At 36.7% G+C, this 19,624-nt stretch overlaps 1 protein-coding gene across 2 annotated transcripts; it reads right to left on the bottom strand.

Moving 5' to 3' along the window:
* Positions 1–1,248: 1,248 nt before the first annotated feature.
* Positions 1,249–12,804, bottom strand: sstr1b (somatostatin receptor 1b). Of its 2 annotated transcripts, XM_083541193.1 has the most exons (3): positions 12,310–12,804; positions 3,237–3,461; positions 1,249–2,561 (listed from the first exon to the last, which is right to left on the bottom strand). In XM_083541193.1, exon 3 carries the CDS (start codon positions 2,551–2,553, stop codon positions 1,606–1,608), a length of 948 nt encoding a protein of 315 aa, XP_083397319.1. In that variant the 5' UTR covers positions 2,554–2,561; positions 3,237–3,461; positions 12,310–12,804; the 3' UTR covers positions 1,249–1,605. The 2 variants fall into 2 exon arrangements, with proteins under 2 accessions (XP_083397319.1, XP_083397318.1); XM_083541192.1 differs by having other exon boundaries at positions 1,249–3,461.
* Between the last annotated feature and the right edge of the window lie 6,820 nt (positions 12,805–19,624).

Raw genomic sequence — 19,624 nt, 5'->3', positions numbered from 1 at the left:
GTTTGTATCGGGAAGTGGCATCACTCACAGCATGTCTTATGACTACAGAGGTTGTCTGAGGTCAGCACAATAAGCTGAATAGCCAGCTCTGATAAATATTTGCAAAAAAGCTTCAGTACTTCATCAAATAAAAAAAAATACAGTATGCAAGTTTCTTAAAAAGCTTCTTATTTTGTTGCACATAGCACATGACATATTAGTCTTCCTTTCTCCTTTTCAGTTTCTAAGCTCTCCAGTGTTCTCCAAAGTGATGTCTTGGGCAGCATTTCTTAAATTCATATCTCTCAGCCACTATTCTTTCGAGACTACATGAAGTATGTTAAGAAGCTGTCTAGGCCATAAAACTGACATGCTGTATTTTGGAAATAGTTTGAAAGGTCCAAGTTTGCTTTAGCAATTTGGCTTAAAACATTGCAGAGTTGTCTGTGTTGCTCAGAAAAATGGATTTTACAGAATTATGAAAACAAAAGTCTAGTGGTTAAGATGCAGCGCTCCCACCGCTGCGACCCGGGTTCGATTCCCGGTCAGGGAACCATCCCCAGCCACTCTTAGTGCCGGTCCCAAGCCCGGATAAATTGGGGAGGGTTGCGTTAGGAAGGGCATCCAGCGTAAAACATGTGCCAAATCAAACGTGCGGAGGATCCGCTGTGGCGACCCCTAACGGGAGAAGCCGAAAAGAAACTTTATGAAAACAAAAACAAACAAATAACATACAAATAAACCTTCAGTAGTGAGTGTTACCTAAAACTCCTAAATTTACTAAATGAAGGAAGTGTCTATTGAGTGTGATTCTTTCTAATTTTTTTAAACATAAATTCTTGTTTTTCTAAGTAAGCTAAACACAAATTTACCTTCGTTTTACCTCTGATTTGTTACTTAGTAGCATTTTACCTTTCAGATGCCAAGCATTCTTTCATCCATTTCTCTGGATTTTTGATGATCCTGAAAATTATGTCTGAGGGAAAAAAAGGGGCAGAAACACTTTTGGCAGTAACTGTGCGGACTTTAAGCACTGGGAGAGTTATAACAGTTTTTTTAATATCATATTTTTTTGTTACTAAAATAAAAATGACTATGCTCCAGATTTGGTAGCTGTGAATCATTCAAGAGAGATAGTAACATATGTAGAGTACATGCTGGTTAATTATTGTTTCATACACATCCAATATTTATTGTACTGCAAAATAATATGTTGCAGGAAATACATTCATATTTGATTTCAGGAGATAAATACTCCAAAGACTGAACAAACATCCACAATCTAAATGTTTTTCAAAACATTATGGTCCTATGACATATGACTTGAACAAACATGAGGAAGAAGGATTTAATCATGAACAACAATGTGGATGATGCCATGCCAAAGCAATCAGTGAACACCTGGTAAACTTTAACACATTGACACAGATTACTGAAAATTTACAAAGAGAACAAGACTTTTTATTTAATCATAATTAGTAAGCCTATACAAAATAATAGTTATTACAATCAGTTAGCAGTACATATAAGGAGAAATTCAAGGTAACTTTAAATACTTATTGTGTATAGATAGTTGTACATATATAAACCTACATTTTGCTCAAAGTTCTTTTTTTTTAGAAACATTTAAAGGTTGGTGGTACGAGAGGTACATGTCCCATTGCGAAACACCATATCAGAGGCTAAGCAACACTCTTTAGGGAATTCCTGTGGAGTGCATGTTGTTTGGCGACGGAGGGCCACAGCACAGTAGTCCACTTGTTCTGCATCCGGCCCATTCTCCAACCAGCGGAAGCAAACAATTCTCTGGAAGGAGCGGCGGAAGTTGTCAGACACAAATCCATACAGTATAGGATTAGCACCACTGTTAGCATAACTTAGAATAAGAAAGAGCTGAGTCACCATGGGGTCTGGTGGATGGCAGAACACGCTCACAAGCTGCACTATGTAAAAGGGCATCCAGCAAAGTACGAAGACAGCGACCACGAGCAGCACCATGCGAGTGATCTTCTTTTCGGAGCGTCGTCGATGCATCCATCCTGCTTTGAGCCCTACTGCACGCATACGCACAACGATTAAACAGTAGCACAGGCAGATCGCTGCCACAGGAAGCAAGAAGCCAAGCAAGAAGGTATACACCACAAATGCTTCTGACCATGAGGACTCAGGCCACAGAAAGTTACAGTCTACCCCTCCATCCTGTGCTGGAACAGTGTCCGCAAAGATAATGATGGGCAAGATGACGAGAAGTGAAAGTCCCCACACACAGACATTAACCACTTTAGCAACAGTTGGTCGGCGGTAGCGTGCTGCCTTGATGGGGTGCACCACTGCAATATAGCGATCCACGCTGAGCACAGTCAAGCAGAAAATGCTAGTGAACATGTTGATGCCGTCAACGCTAAGAACCAGCCGACACATCAACGAACCAAAGGGCCAGTGTCGCACTGCAGCTGACGTAGCCAGAAATGGAACACTCAACATGAAGAGCTCGTCAGCAATCGCAAGATTTAGAATGTAAATATTTGTTGCTGTTTTCATCTTGGCGTACTTGAGGATGACATATATAACCATAGCATTTCCTATTATGCCCACACAGCAAACAAGGGCGTAGATAGAAGGGATAATGATCTTGCTAGCATTGGATTCTGAATGAAAATCTTCGTATTCAATAGTAGAATTAAAGGGAAGGTTGGTGGAAGAAAACATGCTTTCAGTCCCATTATATTCTGTAGCTTCAGCCATTTTATGCAGATTTTCTTAAACCAAATTCACTCAAACTGAAATTCAGTGGTATCATCATTTTAAACATTTGAGTCTTTTGATAAAATTAACTGAAAAGTACCTTTTATTTTTAAATCAACAATGGTAAGGTTTATAGGCTTTGATCAACAATCCTTCATCTACAAAGTCTGTCCTTGTCTGGGCAAAGTTAAAACAATAATCATTGGGTTTCTCTTTAAATCACTTGAATTTGCTCCGAGCACATCAGGAAAATAAATTTTTGGATTTTTTTTTGGCAATGGAAGACACAGCAAGTTGGGATCCTCTGAGTAAATGGTTCCATCTGTGGAATTTTTGGCTTAACCATTCCTCATTCATTGATAAATAAACCTATGCACATATATGAGCATGTTGCAGGTGTTGGTGGGCTAGGCTCCACAAGAGGCACTCAGGCACTTAGATTTGGCCAAGAAAGCACATTCCGTCTAATTAGATGAAACTAGGGCTGGAGAATCGTATTATTATGAGGTTACCCTCTTGACAATATGATCCAGCCTCCAGTAAAAAATCTTTTGTTACAAACTGTGGTCCTTGTTGGGTCCTTGTATCCAATCACATGATGAATTATGCACTTGTGTCCCTGATCACACGATGGAAAAAAACAGGCACAGGCTCTACAGGAACGATAATCACATAGCTGAAATTCTTATATTTGTCCTGTGTATGTCTTGTATATTGCACTAGTCCAGCTACACCATCTGTGGGATCCACAAAGAAACAAAGAGAGAGTTTATTGATCTTCTTCCCATTCTTGTGTACTGCATTAAACACAATACACATAAAAAACACATCATATATTAATCATAAGTTAGTGGATCTTTCAATCTATTTTGCATTTATATATATATAAAAAAAGCAAAGTGTTCATGTATAGCTATTTATGTGCAGCCGAGAAAGGATGGAAAAAAGGCGTGATGTGTCTGTCAAATATGCGCTTTTGCATCTGCCACACACTCTGCCCTTGTGTACTCAGCCATCCGCCTGTAAAATTACCCTGACACCAATTTCTTTGCTTACAAGTAGCAAACATGCTGTAGAGGGTAGACATGTGGTAAAAAGTTTGCTAATTAACAATTTGATCAGAGAAGGCAGATGAGAAGCATTGTTTCCTTTTCTCTGTTAGTGGGGCCCACAAAAAAAGCAAATAGAAGGTTATTAGAGAAAAAAACCCACAAACTTTATTACATTCATGGCTAGAATATAAATTGGTTCTATTTGCATTTACATCAGTCTGGGGCAGTGGCTAATCACAGCACATTTTAAAAGAGAGAAATTTAGTCAAATGTTCCACATCCTCAGGTTGTTTTACTCTTTCTGGGACAAAGACAGGTGAAATATGCACAATGTGTAATGAACATTTAAACATTTTGTCACAACTATTAAGCTTCTTAATGTTTTCCTCTTTTTTTCTATCTTCAATTCAATGCACAAAAGCTATGGACCTCAATTTTCTACTTACTTTAAATCAAGTAACATACATAATATACATATAGTAAATCAGTTCAATTTGTTTTTATAGCTGCTCAGCAAAAATATATAACATACCAGAAATGTTTTTTTTTTTTATTAACCAAATTGTGTATATCCATTCCACCAAATAGAGCAAATCTTGCACCCTTAGTCCTGGTCCAACCAACATGCTCTGAAATTTCTTGGTTCAGTTACATAACATGACATCACCTAACATCAGCAAAAAATAGTATAGCATTTTCTTTTTATGTGATAAATTATTAATGTTTTATAATTATGTTGTTGCTGTATAAAAACTGACATGGGAAATGTTTGACTATCAGCATTAGGACCAATTTAAAGGATATCAAATTCAAATAAAAACATAACAATTCTTTGACACTCTTTCAGGACGGTGCTGGTGTTCAGCTGTATATCTTATGGTGTGTTTAAATGCTGTGTTTCACTAAAGATATAAAGCAAATAAAGACAAATCAGTTAGACTTAGCTTGCACTAGTTGTGTTTCAGCCTATTCAACTGTTAGCAGAAAGGAGTGAACAGGGATTGACTGTGTCTTCTTTACCTATACATGCACATGTAAATGAATTAGATTCACATTTTGTTTTAGACATACACCTCATATGTAACAAAGATTATTTACCATTATTGATCTTAGAAAAATACATATCTGTGGACTTTGAATAATTTAGTACTAGGAGTGTTTGCTAGTGGTTTTTTTGATCAAAAGTTTGAGAGCTAGAATCTCCTCGATGACTGATGTGCCCTTGAGCAAGGCTCATCTCTTTGCTTATATACTATATAAATGAGATATATGTAAGTTGTTCTGGATAAAGTCATAATTAATGGCAAATACCATAAATGTAGTGTAGATTTACTATAGGATTAATATGAATGTTATTATAGCTTTCTAAACACCCCCCCCCCCCAAAATAAAAATAAAAATAAATAAATAAATAAAATAAAATAGTGTAACTGTGGTGAGCAGAAAAACATCTCACCACACACAATAAATAAAAACCTTGAAAGATGGACTACAGCAACAGCAACAGCAACAGCTCCCAGTGACATTGACTCCTATTAGCCAAGAATAAGAATCTGAGGATACAATGGGTATGGCTGTTGGGCAGAAGATTGGCAAAAGACCAGTGTAATGTTGTTGTTTTTTTTTTTTTGCATTGTGCATTGTGCTGCTGCCATGTGATTGGCTGACTTGATAAGTACCTAAGCTCATCCAGGAATGTGGATCCAAACTGATGTGTTCCTAAAATGGTCAATGAGTTGTGCTACATTATATATAATCTGCCATGAGCAGATTGATCCACAAATTGGAAATGAGCACCATGAACACCAAACACAATTTGGTTGAGCTTCTCTCTTCCCTGGAACATGATTAAGTGTGCAAAAGCTACTGACTGAAAGCAGATATATTGAAAGTAAAAGTAGAAGCAAGAAAGTAAGAAGTGATTGGAAGTTTAGAATGAAAGGATAAACCTCAGCTGCACAGTCTCACACTTAAAATAAAAGTGAATTATAGCCCAGCAATGCTTTGGGGATGAAAGTGAGAGAAGGGGAGTAAACAAGAGAGAATAAAATAAAAACAAGAACGGCTTCACAAAGGAACAGGGAACTCTATCACTAGTCTGAGAGTACTTTGACTTTGAGCAGACACTGATGTCTAGGCAAAAAGAGCAGAGCACTAATGCGGACAAAAAGGGTATAAAATTACATGTGTAATGGCTGTTTAAATGAATTAAATGTTTACTTTTTTACCTTCTTAAGAAAATAAAGCAGACTTGTGGAAGTAAGAGCTATTAAACAGTTTTTTTTCACTGGGTTTAATAAATTTCATTTAATATTTATACAGGAATAATGCTGAAATAACTTAATCCTACAGCAGGTCTAGTTTACTATAATAACTAATTATTTGATGAATCAAGGAAAATACCTCAGCGTACAGTATTTACCTTAGACTTGTTTTTTTGGCTAGAGGATGACATTTGGGTGACTCTTATCAGGCAGTATTGCACTAATAAATATTCTTCTGTCTTAATGCATGACATACAGGTAAAAAATACAAACAAACACACACACAGCAGGCAAGATGATTCCTTCTTCTATTATTATTAACCAGGCTGCTTAAATAAAGCACCAATGTTATAGTCATTAGGTTTTGGTAGGCTTTAAATCTCATTCATGCTTTTGTGGGGGAACCTTAATAGTGAGATTATGTAAAAGACAGACAATAACCTAAGTTAAACATGCACCAGGATCCATAGAGCCATGATACAATAAAACTATCCCCTGTGCCAAAATCTCAGGACTCTATTAAAAGCAAAGTAACAGGCCTAGTATGCTGCTCAGTGTTCTCAATTCAAGAACATTATTGAAAGTGTTACCTCAAAAACAGAGAAACTATCATTAGTGTATCTGGGCTGCATTAGCAAATATATATATATATATATATATATATATATATATATATATATATATATATATATATATATATATATATATATATATATATATATATATATATATATATATTTCAGATCTTCATTTACTTACCCCCTCGATATGTGTAATTGTCAAGATTTTTTCCCAACATAAAATTTTTTGAAGCTTGACACAAAATGCTACAGAATCCATAGTGCTAGCATTATCCGCTAGCCACTTCCTGGTTAGCGATCACAAGATCTCAAGAGAATGCAGAGCATATTTGGTCAATTAGTACACACTGGGTGACCATTTTGGTCATTAAAAACTATTCACAATTTGAATGCATTAAATAAGCCAAGGTATTTGGTATTATGTGTCCACCTGCTTGACATTCCAAAACAAATCAATACACAGTACATAAAATGTAACTTTGTTGATCATTATCTAAGATGTTTTAAGTGTAAATAAATTTACATTTGTACCCAAAGACTATTCATTTTACGTCAAAAGTAAAAAAAAGACTGTGGGTTTAATTTTTCTTTTTTTATAGATTCAGGTGCATTAATTGAACATGTATAACAGCTCAAGCATTATCTGAGAAAGAATCACAGTTAGGATTTCTCTTCTATATATTTTTATAACCACAAAAATAAATCATGCTTGCAGACCTTCTTAACTTCCAAGACACATTATGAGAAGGAAATTATTTTAAACTAAAGAAAAGCTCTGACATTCAGTAAGATTCTAGTACATTCAGTAGGAGTCTTTTACATTATATAAGGAAATTCTTTATGAATTCTTTATGAAAATTTAAAAATACAAATTTTTGAATTTTGTATGAAAGCAGGTTGATACAGCAAAATACCTTCTTGGGTCTTTTGCATCAACCTGCTCTCATACAAAATTCAAAAATAGTAAAATGGCTGATTTATACGAAGGGATTTGTAAAAAAAAAAAAAATAAAATAAACTAAAATCTAACCTGCTTCAGTAAAGTTTTGATAAGATTTATTTCATTGTAATTACATTTTATTTGCATAAGATACGATCACATAGCTTTATAGGAATAAAATTAATAATTAATAAAATTTTCCTATTAATTTTTTTATTTATCCCTAAATGTTTATTCCTAATGAGCAAGCCAGAGGTGACAGTGGCAAGTAAAAACTTCCGAAAACAATATGAGGAAGAAACCGTAAGAGAAACTAGACACAAATAGGGAAACCATTATTTTTTTTTTTTATTCATTCATTTTTATTAATTGCTGAGGTGCTGAGGTTATCCACTGGTAGACACTTGGTGCACACACTGCAAAACTGTTCACTATGACCAATAAATAAGCATCTGTAAAATGGTCGTTCTGATACTAGCCTTTAGTTCTGAACTTGAGCCTATAGCAACACAGTCTAGGAAACATAAAAAAAATGTTGATTTTTTAAATTGAAAATTTAATTGAAAAAAAGAATCTAATTTTTGTTAATTATTTAACAATTATTGTTAAATCCAGTGCCCTTATACCTAACATTGGACAAGAATCTGTATATATGTGTGTGTGTGTGTGTGTGTGTGTGTGTGTGTGTGTGTGTGTGTGTGTGTGTGTGTGTGTGTGTGTGTGTGTGAAAGAGAGAAAAATAAAGAGAGAGAGAGAGAGAGAGAGAGAGAGAGAGAGAGACAGCTAATGTTGCTTGCATATTATTTCTTTGCTTAACACTATTTGACATATGGTACTCTCTGTAAAATTAAAATTTCCAGACAAAACCTACAAATTGATCTTTCCTGCTTTTGTATGTCTATCACGATCCATTACAGTCACTTACACTGAAATAAAGTTGTTGTATTTTATGGAAGCACTTCGACGCAGCTGTCAAAAAGACAGATTAAAGTGCAGAGTCGGGATGTGGCTGCATCCAGTTATTTGTTGGTGGCAAGCTTTTGACTGTGTTAACTAGAATATAATAAGGCTTAGAGAAATTGTCTTGACTATCCATTATATTTTCCTTGTGTTCATTATGTAAGCTTGTTAGCTCTGTGTGTTCCCACAAGGCAAGATGAGCATATGTTAATTTAAACAAAGACAAGTGCCGGCAGATAAAGTAAAAAAAATACAACATTCTCATGAGTATGGAGTAAAATATAGTGTAAAGTAACATTTTGTACAATTGGTTAATTAGCTACCAGGTGATAATGAGTAGTGTCATGACCTTTTACTATTCTAGTGTCTCTTCTTTTGACCTAGGTTCCCTTTTTTGCTGTATCTTTATATATCGACATCTTATATATGTAGTAAAAAAATTCATTTTATATATATATATATATATATATATATATATATATATATTTTTTTTTAACAGTTTAAAAGTCATTTTATGTTTATTTCAAATTTATTTGTGGTTATTTACCTCCGGAATATTTGATAATCTTTCAGAATGAACACGTGGTATACAGTCATATATATATATATATACTAGCGGAAAGTACCCGTGCTTCGCTACGGAAGGCAGAACGCTAAGCAATAGGGCAATAAGCAGTAAGCACTGAGCAGGACTGGATGATCAGAGATCAAAACGTAACGTCAACAAATAACGTTTCCCTTTGAGAAATCTGTGAGAAATCGCGTTTTTCGTGTGTTAGCCGCGATCCAGGCCGAATTTTTCAAAACCCTTTCTTAGTGAGCACCTAAGACCCAAGAGGAAGGTATGTTCCAAATTTCATTGCAATCCGTTCAGTGGTTTTTGAGATTTCGTGATGAGTGAGTGAGTCAGTCAGTGGTATTTGAGCTTTATATATATATATATATATATATATATATATATATATATATATATATATATATATATATATATATATATATATATATATATATATATATACACACACACACACATATAATCGGTTGATTGAAGCAATAATATTAATATTAGATACATTTGTGTGTGTGTGTGTGTGTATGTGTGTGTGTGTGTGTGTGTGTGTGTGTGTGTGTGTTTGTGTGTTTGTGTGTGTGCTTAAATCCACCATGACCTGAGCAGGAGAAACCCATTAATGAATGAATGAATGAATTTATATTACATTGAGTACCCAGTGAAATGAGTCAACGTTTCTCCAGAACCCTGGAATACATAAAACAACATAGAGCTACATCACACACCATAGAGCTACATAACAGAACAGAACATTATTTCCAGATGTGGAAATAGATCATGCAGATCTGTGGAATTTCAAAATTTGAATGCATTGCAAACCATTCAAATGTTCATAAAGTTACATTTTAGCTCAGGAAGGCTGAAATATATATTCACTGAAAAAGAAGCTGCCCTGTGAGATGCATGTACCCTAATATGTGTTCAGTATACTTTTTACACATACTGTATATGAGATTGTACTCCACCTTGTGGCAATATCAAGATATCTTGATATAAATAACGCTAATTTACCAGACTGTATGCTGCTATGTACAGAAAGGGGTATATTATTGATATAAAAGAATATTACACTTTATTTATACACACATGCTCAGTGTAACAGGTTCAGAAACCCTTAAGTTAAAGGAAGGGCTTCTAAAGTAAAACCTTGTATGATTATATCAAGTACCTGATGACATCCAAATCCAAATTCCATCATCTCTTAGCCTGACTTGCAATAGAATCTTACAAGGGCTATTTCATGGTGGGATTTTAATTTCCACTTGATAGAGTGAACATAAAGAAGACATCAGAGTGTTTTTTGAGCAGAAGAGGACATTGTGGTCCTTACAGTCTCATTTTACACTCTCTGTCTTCTCCTACACCCCCCCCTCCCCTCTCTCTCTCTCTCTCTCTCTCTCTCTCTCTCTCTCTCTCTCTCTCTCCCTCCCTCTCTCCCTCTCTTTTTCTCAGCATTTGATTTATTTTTCAAAGATATATTTGGATCTGTTTGCTCCACTAAAGCCTCCAAAACCATATTCTAAAATTTTGCTTGAACTTCCACATCAATTCATGTGGAACAAAAATAGGTCATGAACTAATCTGACATTTCAAATGGAACCAATTTTTATTAAAATATATACGGAATTAAATAGTTTTGCTTGTTACATGCTGAAAATCTAGATGTACCTTGCCTAATTTATGACATTTTTACGTGTATCCTAATCATTTGTTAGTGTGTATTAATAATAATAAAAAAAAAAATAGCATTGAATTATCTGGCATTATCAACTTTGATACACTAGGACGCAAGGAACAAGATCAGTAGGAAAAAAAAAAAAAGTTCACTATAAATCAGTTGATATGAGCAGAGATTTGACAAACATCCCTTGTGAGTATATCCATCTTTGGCATACAAATATAAAGAACTCCTGGCTTTCATTAGGCCCTTTCTTAAGAACTTTCATCAGAATTCAATACATCTTCAACAATAAAAAACAACAATAACAACAACAAAAAACGAAACGAAATCAACTGCTGTTAAAGGAGAGTGCTGAAAAATAAAAGCATCTGCTGTTCTTCCCAAGTATCAGGCAATTCAATCAATACTTACAAAGATGACTATGTGTTCTAAAGATTTTAAAATGAGAAACATGGTATATTATCTTTAAAAAAAAAGAGAAAATTACTAGCCTTTTTTTGTGCTGAACAGTCTACAATCCAATATGAGCTAAAAAAGCACACAAAATGAAATTACTGAAACTAAATCACTCATTCATAACAATCTTTGCCCCTGGCAGCGTGTGTTTGTGCGTGTGAGTGATAATAAAGACTCAGTATGACCCTCCAAACAACAAAGTGCCCACTTATTTATTGGATCATCAACCTCCAAAGAATATAATAGATTCTGTATAGATTTAAAACAATAAATAAAGATGCAAAAGAAAGCAATCCATGCACAATGATCTAACTTTTTTTTTGTGCTCAGTATTAGCTGTCCAGGTTCACAATCGTCTTTTCTTCCAGGTGCAAAATCACTCAGCACATGAGGAAAAGAGGCAGTGTCAACATTAGATGAGTCTTTTGTCCAAGCTGCTATTTATATGCAAATTATGATCATACTTAGGATCTGTCCATCACAAACAACAACTATAGACATAAATGTTACTGATGGCATAATATATAGTCGAAATATTTCTAAGAAATTTCCCCACTGTGGGATGAATAAAGGTTTATCTTATCTTATCTTATCTTATCTTATCTTATCTTATCTTATCTTATCTTATCTTATCTTATCTTATCTTATCTTATCTTATCTTATCATATTTTATACCCCCTTTGTGTGTGTATATGTATGTATGTATGTATGTATGTATGTATGTATGTATGTATGTATGTATGTATGTATTTATGTGTGTATATGTATAATAATTATAAAATAAAAATAATCTTCATTCATTTTATTAATTTTCCATGCCTGTCAGATGACTGATATGCCGTCATATGCTTTCTAACAACTTTGTTCACTGTAATAAAGCAAAAATAACTGTTGCCTGTGAAATAATCAGTAAGCCTGCCTGTTTTTACTCTTCAAGTCTGTCTTAGGTCTGCCACATACACTGGTATATACCTATACACAAATCTATTAAGAAAATCCATGTCAAATACCACTGAAAGCAACACAAGAAAACTGTCTTTAGATTTTAAATGATTTAAAGACATAAAAGAAATTACCCACCTTGTATGGTTCAGGTTCGAGTGCATGAGTAAATGTGGATGGAAAGAATATGCAGGAGGTGCAGGATGCCTGTGCTGCTTGTGCTGTGCTTTCCTTCTCAGGAGCATGGAGACTGAAGACAGCCCAGCTATTCCCTTTACTCTACTGCTTCTGCGCATCCAAACAGCCGCCTGTCTTCTACTGCATCCTTCTTACTCACTCACTCACTCACTCACACACACACACACACACACACACACACACACACACACACACACACACACACACACACACACACACACACATACACACACACACACACATGCACACACGCACACACACCTACACCCACACACACACACACACACACACACACACACACACACACACACACACACACACACCCACACACACACATGCACACACGCACAAACACCTACCCCCACACCCACACACACACACACACACACACACACACACACACACACACACACACACACACACACACACACACACACACACTTCCACACTTCCACACACCCACACAAACAGCAACATACCACTCATCCTGGAACTCTAATTGCTTTTTCTTTGCAAAGGAATCTCATTGTTTATCCTTGATTTTCTTTGCTTTTTCTTTGTGTCATTCTGTGTTTTGCTATCCTTGTGGGAACCTAGCATTAACATAAAAATAATAAAATAAAATAAATTACAATAATAATAAACATATTAATACAACAAATTATTGTACACCTACACCCTAACATAACTTCAAAAACCAAACCAAAAGAAAACGTATATATATTTATATATATATATATATATATATATATATATATATATATATATATATATATATATATATATATATATATATATATATATATATATATACTGTATATATATGCCCCACAGGTGCCCAATAGGATTCAGGTCTAAAGAGACGTACTTGGTCACAATAACCTTTACCTTCAGCTTTTTCAGGGTCTTTATTATGTTGAAAAACTGCAGTTTGGCCCAGTATCTGAAGGGAGGACATCATGCTGTGCTCTAGAAAGTCACAGTACATGTTGGAATTAATGTTTTCCTCAATAAACCGCAGCTCACCAGTATCAGCAGCACTCATGTTGCCTCAGACCATTGTGCTTCCACCACCATGCTTAACTGTAGGCAAGACACTATTTTCTTGGTACTCCTCACCAGGGCATCACCAGACATGCTGGACACCATCTAAACCAAACAAGTTTATTTTAGTCACATCAAACCACAGGACATGGTTTCAGTAATGTATGCTCTTGGACAGGTTGTCTGCAGCAAACTGTTTGTGGGCTTTTTTGTGAGCCAACTTTAGAAGAAGCCTTCTTCTGGGATGGCCATGCAGACTGACTTGTTGTCAGTCTTGTTGTCAGTCTGCATGGCCGCAGTGTGCGGTGTATGGTCTAAGCACTGACAAGTGGACCTTCTGCTTCTGCAACCTCTAAAGCAGGGGTGGCCAACCAGTCAGAGACCGAGAGCCACATTATTTACTGTGTTACCGCAAAGAGCCACATCATACACATGGGCACACATGAACATCACCCATCCCTTCCTCTTACATACACACACATGCGCACGTGCATACACACACACACACACACACACACACATACACACCTCTGCTCAGCCAGATTTATTGTAAATGCCACACACCAACATAATGACAGAAATTGACTCCTACAGTGCTAAGACCACAGGACAGTTATTTTCAACAATGAACATTGTGTCTCACACACACAAACTCTTAGTTTAACCAAGTCCACAAACAAAAATATATAATAATTTACAATAGCGTTTTTCTTTTACTATGCATGTTACTTAGTGGGACTTTTGGCATTCCTTGCCTTGAACAATCCCCTTCAAATCTGGCTCGTATTCCGTTGTTGCCACTCGAAGCAATTCTTTCACATGGGTGTCAGTCAGAACAGATCGATGCTTTGATGTCACGTGTTTCAGGGTAGAAAACAAGGACTTTGTTTGTGTTTTTTTTTTTTTATGTGCGTGTTTACTTCACTTGAGTTCAATAAGGTATTTTCGTCAAATGCGCATGTGCGTGAGATGAATATACCGCAGGGGTGGGCAATTAATTGCTACAATGGGCCACATGAGAAACCTGAATTGTGTCAGAGGGCCACACCAACGATAATATTTTAGGGATGCACCGAAATGAAAATTCAATTCAAAAGGCAATGAAATCCATAATTTTTTGTGTTATGCCTTTTGCCTTGGCACCATCACTGGAAAACTTTCCTGCCTTTGCAAAAACGTCCGCTACAGACGAAGTGCGTATGCTCGGATTGACTACTTTTCTGCGCTGCGTTCTTCTCATATTTAGAATGGCAATCGGGATGTTTGGATTTCAGGTCATAAATTAAACCCAACTTGGAGAAACCCTTTGCAGATACACCCTCTCTTGAAATTTCAGCATTGCATGTTTTGCAAATCGCTATCCACACACCGCAGACATGTTGGCTCTTATCCAGATAACCGTGTGCTGTCTGCGATTTTTTTATTGCGTCATTATAATTGTGTTTCTGCCGTGTTGTTTCGGTGATTTAGGTATTTCGGCCGAAAATTTTCGGTGCATCCCTGTAATTTATGATTGGCCTCATGGGCCGTAGTTTGCCCAGGTCTAATATACCGCAGAGTTTCCCAGTAGGGGCAAGCTCATTTAAGTCTTAAAAATACCGTATTGAACTCAAGCGACGCGAACACACACATTAAAAAACAATCAAACACAAACTTCGATATGAACGTAAGAGCCGCACGAAACCAACCAAAAAGCCGCATGCGGCTCGCGAGCCGCGGGTTGGCCTCCCCTGCTCTAAAGCAATGCTGGCAGCACTCATGAATCTGTTTTTCAAAGCCATTTTTTGCACCTGACGCACAGCATCAGGACTTAACTTCTTTGGCTGACCCTTGCGAAACCTGTTCTAAGTGGAACCCAGTTTAGAAAACCTCTGTATGACCCTGGTCACTAACTCAGCTTCAGGGTGCTACCAATCTTTATAGCCACCATCTGCCATTTTTGTGGAGAGCAACAATTCTAATTCTCAAATCTTTAGAGTTTTCTTTGCCATGAGGTGTCATGTTAATTTGGTACTTTGAATACAATGTACCAAATTTTAACTGCTCTAATACAACATAGACAAATTTGTACAGTATGGCAGACAAAAACATGAACATGATGAATAGAACATGTAGCTTTGTTATCACTGTTATCACTGTTATCACTTAGGGTGTACTCATATTTATTGAGCTACTGTATATCTATATAGATATACAATGACCCTTTGTGTCTTTGTATATCTATATACAAAGACACAAAGGGTCATTGGCCGGTCCATGGCCGACCTTGTATCGACAAAGAGTGTGTCTGACGGGGATAGGGCCGTGCTGCTGGATGCCCCACTCACTCCTTCAGGACACAGTCAGACAGAAACAGGTGGTGGCGTTCCAGCGGTACCGCCCACACCGCTTTCCTGGGGCTGCTCGGTGCAATCCACCACCTCCCATTGGGAGGTGCAGAAACGGAGTGTTGTGTCTCGTTTGGTCCGTTAACCATGCCACTGAATGCGCTTCCAGCGAGCATCCTTCTCGGTCTCCACCCGGTCTAGTGGTCCAGGAAAACTTGCCGCCTCTTTCGACTTCTTGGCAGCCTTGAAAGCTCTGCCAGATGTGTCTCAGTGGGTCCTGCCCACTGTAAAGTGAGGCTTTTTGATTTGGTTCGAGTCTCGTCCGCCCTGTTTCGACGTGGTTCTTCCCACTCTGGTGGAAACTGAGCAGGCTCTGGAACGAGCAGTAAACACTCTCCTGAGGAAGTAGGCCATCGAGGTGGTCTCTCTGTCAGAGTCCAGATTCTATAGCTGGTACGTCATAGTTCCCAAAAAGGACGGTGGGTTGTGTCCTATTTTAGATCTACGTCAGCTGAACCGCTCACTCATTAGACTCTCAAGCAGGTGGTGTCTTAAATCAGATCCAAGGACTGGTTTGTCACGATAGATCTAAAGGTTGCGTACTTTCATGTATCCATCCTTCCTTCTCAGAGGAAGTTCCTTAGGTTCACTTTTAGGGCCGAAGCTTACCAGTACCGGGTTCTTCCATTTGGCCTTGCTCTCTCACCCCACACTTTTACAAAATGTGTGGATGCGGCGCTGGTCTCCCTGAGACTTCAGGGCATCTGCATCCTCAACTATATAGACGATTGGTTGATATTGGCTCGATCAGAGTAGTTAATGGTTCAGCATCAAGATGTCGTTCTAGCTCACATGAAGGTTTTGAGGTTTCGGCTGAATAGGGTGGGAAGTGGTGATGATTGGTTGTGGAAGTGAGCACCACCTTAAAAGTCTATGTGTCCACCAATTTGGCGTATTATGCCCCTTAGCGGGGCAGTTTCTGGGCAGAGACCCTCTCATGGTATGTTTTTTTCGTGGCTCCCGGAGACTGAGGCCCCTGGTGCGACATAGAGTTCATGGATGGAACCTTGCATTTGGTTGGGGGCTCTGTCAGGTATCTCTCCAAGACATTTGCAATGCTGCAGGCTGGTCCACCTCGCTGACCTTCATCAGGTCTTAAAGCCTTGGCCTTAGAGCCACTCCTGGCCCCTCTGTCCTTTGACCTAGCTGTAATCATCCACACTATACAGGGATTGGCTAGTCTGGCATGATTGGACACTCGTTTCCAAAATGTTGTTGATGTAGCTCGAGTTCCTGAAAGGGAACATCTCTACCCATCTCTACCCTGAGAGAATGAGATTTGTCTCCATGCTACACTCCCTGCATCCCTGCGAGTTACATATGTAACCTTAAGACGTAACTTTTATCCTACAGACATAACCGTTATCACAAAGTTGGAAGCAAACAATTATCTATATATGCTGTAGCATTATTTTAAGGAGCCTGAATTACAATGTCCTTGTGCACAAAGCAAACTCCATGAGGACATAGATTGCTAAGATTGGAATGAAAAAAGCAACTGGCCTGCACAAAACTCTGACCTTAACCCTATTGAACATGAAAGGGTGAACTGCAAGACCAGTTTAATTCCAAATCCCCTCAACTGACATCACTCCTGATCATTAATACTGTTTTATCTCAATGGTCACAAATCCCTACAACCACACTCCAAAACTTTGTGAAAAGCCTTCCCAGAAGAGTGGACGGAATTACAGTATAACATGAAAAATAGATTAAATCTGGGATGGGATGTTACAAGCCCATATGTGTTTGATCAGGTGTTCACAAATGTTTGCCCTATTTTGGCCATATGGCGCAAAAAAATAAAAAAATAAAATTCTCTATATTTCTATATAATAAATAAATATATTTAAAATTGTGTTGCTGTCTCGTGCACTGAGGATACACACACACACCCACACACACTAAGGCTTATTTATCAGATCATAGCACCGCTGCAGGTCATTTCATGGTTAAGTCTTTCTATTTCAGCTAGCAGATAAGAACAGACCAGCTGCCAAGTACTGATATACTTAAGTCAGACCACATCACTCGGAAGCACAGTTCTATTCTGTTCCTCTCTTTATCTTCTGTCTTACTGTACAATTAAAAACAACTCAAACCAAATAAAAGAGTGTTGTTTAAGCCATGTTTATTCATTCCTTAAACAGCAATGATTTTAACAAGCACTATGAAAATGTATTGTTCTTTAAATTAATTCAGGAAGCCTTATTTTCTTAAAAGAAATATAAATAATAAATAAATTAGGGACCAGTTCAAGTACCAATAAATAAATACAGTTATATAAAAAAACCCTAATAATTATCAATGACTGTGTCTTCAACACAATAACCCTCTATCACATTATTATTAAAAAAATAAATTTTTTATTTTGTATCCATTCTCTGTAAATCTGAAACAACAAAAATCCCAGGAGATAAGCAGTTTATGAAATACTCAACCCAGCCCATCTGGTACTAACAACCATATTACGAAGTACCAGAGATCGCATTTTCCTTTCCATTTTGAATTTGTAATGAATATTAACTGAAACCCTTGGCATGTCTCTAATATCATTATTTGTGAGGCCCCTCCATGACTAGCTAATTGGATAAATGAGCAAGTAAAGAGGTGTTCTCATTAAACAAGACAGTAAGTTTATACAGTATATCCCAGTTATTTTTACATGATTGTATTAGATTAAAATCAAACTCATGAAGCCCCTATATGATAACCCTGGATATAGGAATCTCTGGAAAGTACAGTATATTCAGGAAGACTTCTTAAGAGCAGCAGTTGTGTCCATTCTAGATTCAGTTGAAGTTAATCAGAATGTTATAGGACCCACTCATAGTGGTGGACACACTCTTAATTTGATAATACCATTTGGATTAAAAATGTTAGTAAAAAATATTAATAAAAAAATGTAGTCATAATTTTACAGTCTGAAGCTATTTCAGACCATTACCTCATCTCTTTTAAAATCTACCTTAGTCATTGCATAAGTACCCCACCACATTACCGTGTTAAGCGTACATTTACGTCAGCTACAGAAGCGAGTTTTATCAACAATCTTCTGTAAATGCTGATATTATAATTAGTATTAGTATTAGATGTCCGTCTGACCCCGCAGAGCTTGACTGGGCCACTGAATACCTAGAATCAACGTTCTGTTACACTCTAGTTGATGTATCTCCCCTTAAGACCAAAATGATCAGGGAGAGAAAATGAGCACAGTGGTATAACGTTCATACGCGCACCTTCAAACAGACCACTCGGAAATTAGAATGTAATTGACGTCAAACAAAATTGACAGTATTTCAAATAGCATGGAAAGAAAGCCTTCTAAATAATAAAAAAAAGGTCTTAGTGGTGCTAGATCAGCATATTTCTCCACCATCATAGAAAATAACAAGCATAATCCTTAATTTTTTTTCAGCACGGTAACAAAATGAATAAGAAATAAAATCACTGCACTAACATGCACACCATCAATAGGTAGTAATGAATTCATGAACTTTTTTAATAATAAAGTTAAATACATCAGGCAAAAAATCCAGACGATTAAAATAAATCCAAACTATTTTATAAATAACCCTGTAGACAGCAGTGTAATTATAACAGACAACCAATGACAAAGTTTTACTCCTATTCAAGAGAATGAATGAATGAGTTTTTTTTTTTTTTTTTTCATCAAAATCATCAACCTGCATTCTTGATCTCTTGCCTAAAAGTTTCTTCAAACAGATAATTCCAGAGGTAATTGACCCTGTTTTAAAATTGATAAACTCTTCCATTAGCACTGGTTATGTACCTAAATCCTTCAAACTGGCAGTTATCAACCC

Source organism: Silurus aristotelis (genome assembly GCF_946808225.1).
Source record: "Silurus aristotelis genome assembly, chromosome: 5".
Classification (NCBI taxonomy): Eukaryota; Metazoa; Chordata; class Actinopteri; order Siluriformes; family Siluridae; genus Silurus; species Silurus aristotelis.
The sequence above is the reverse complement of the archived record's forward strand: the minus strand, read 5'-3'. Positions and strand labels throughout refer to the sequence as shown.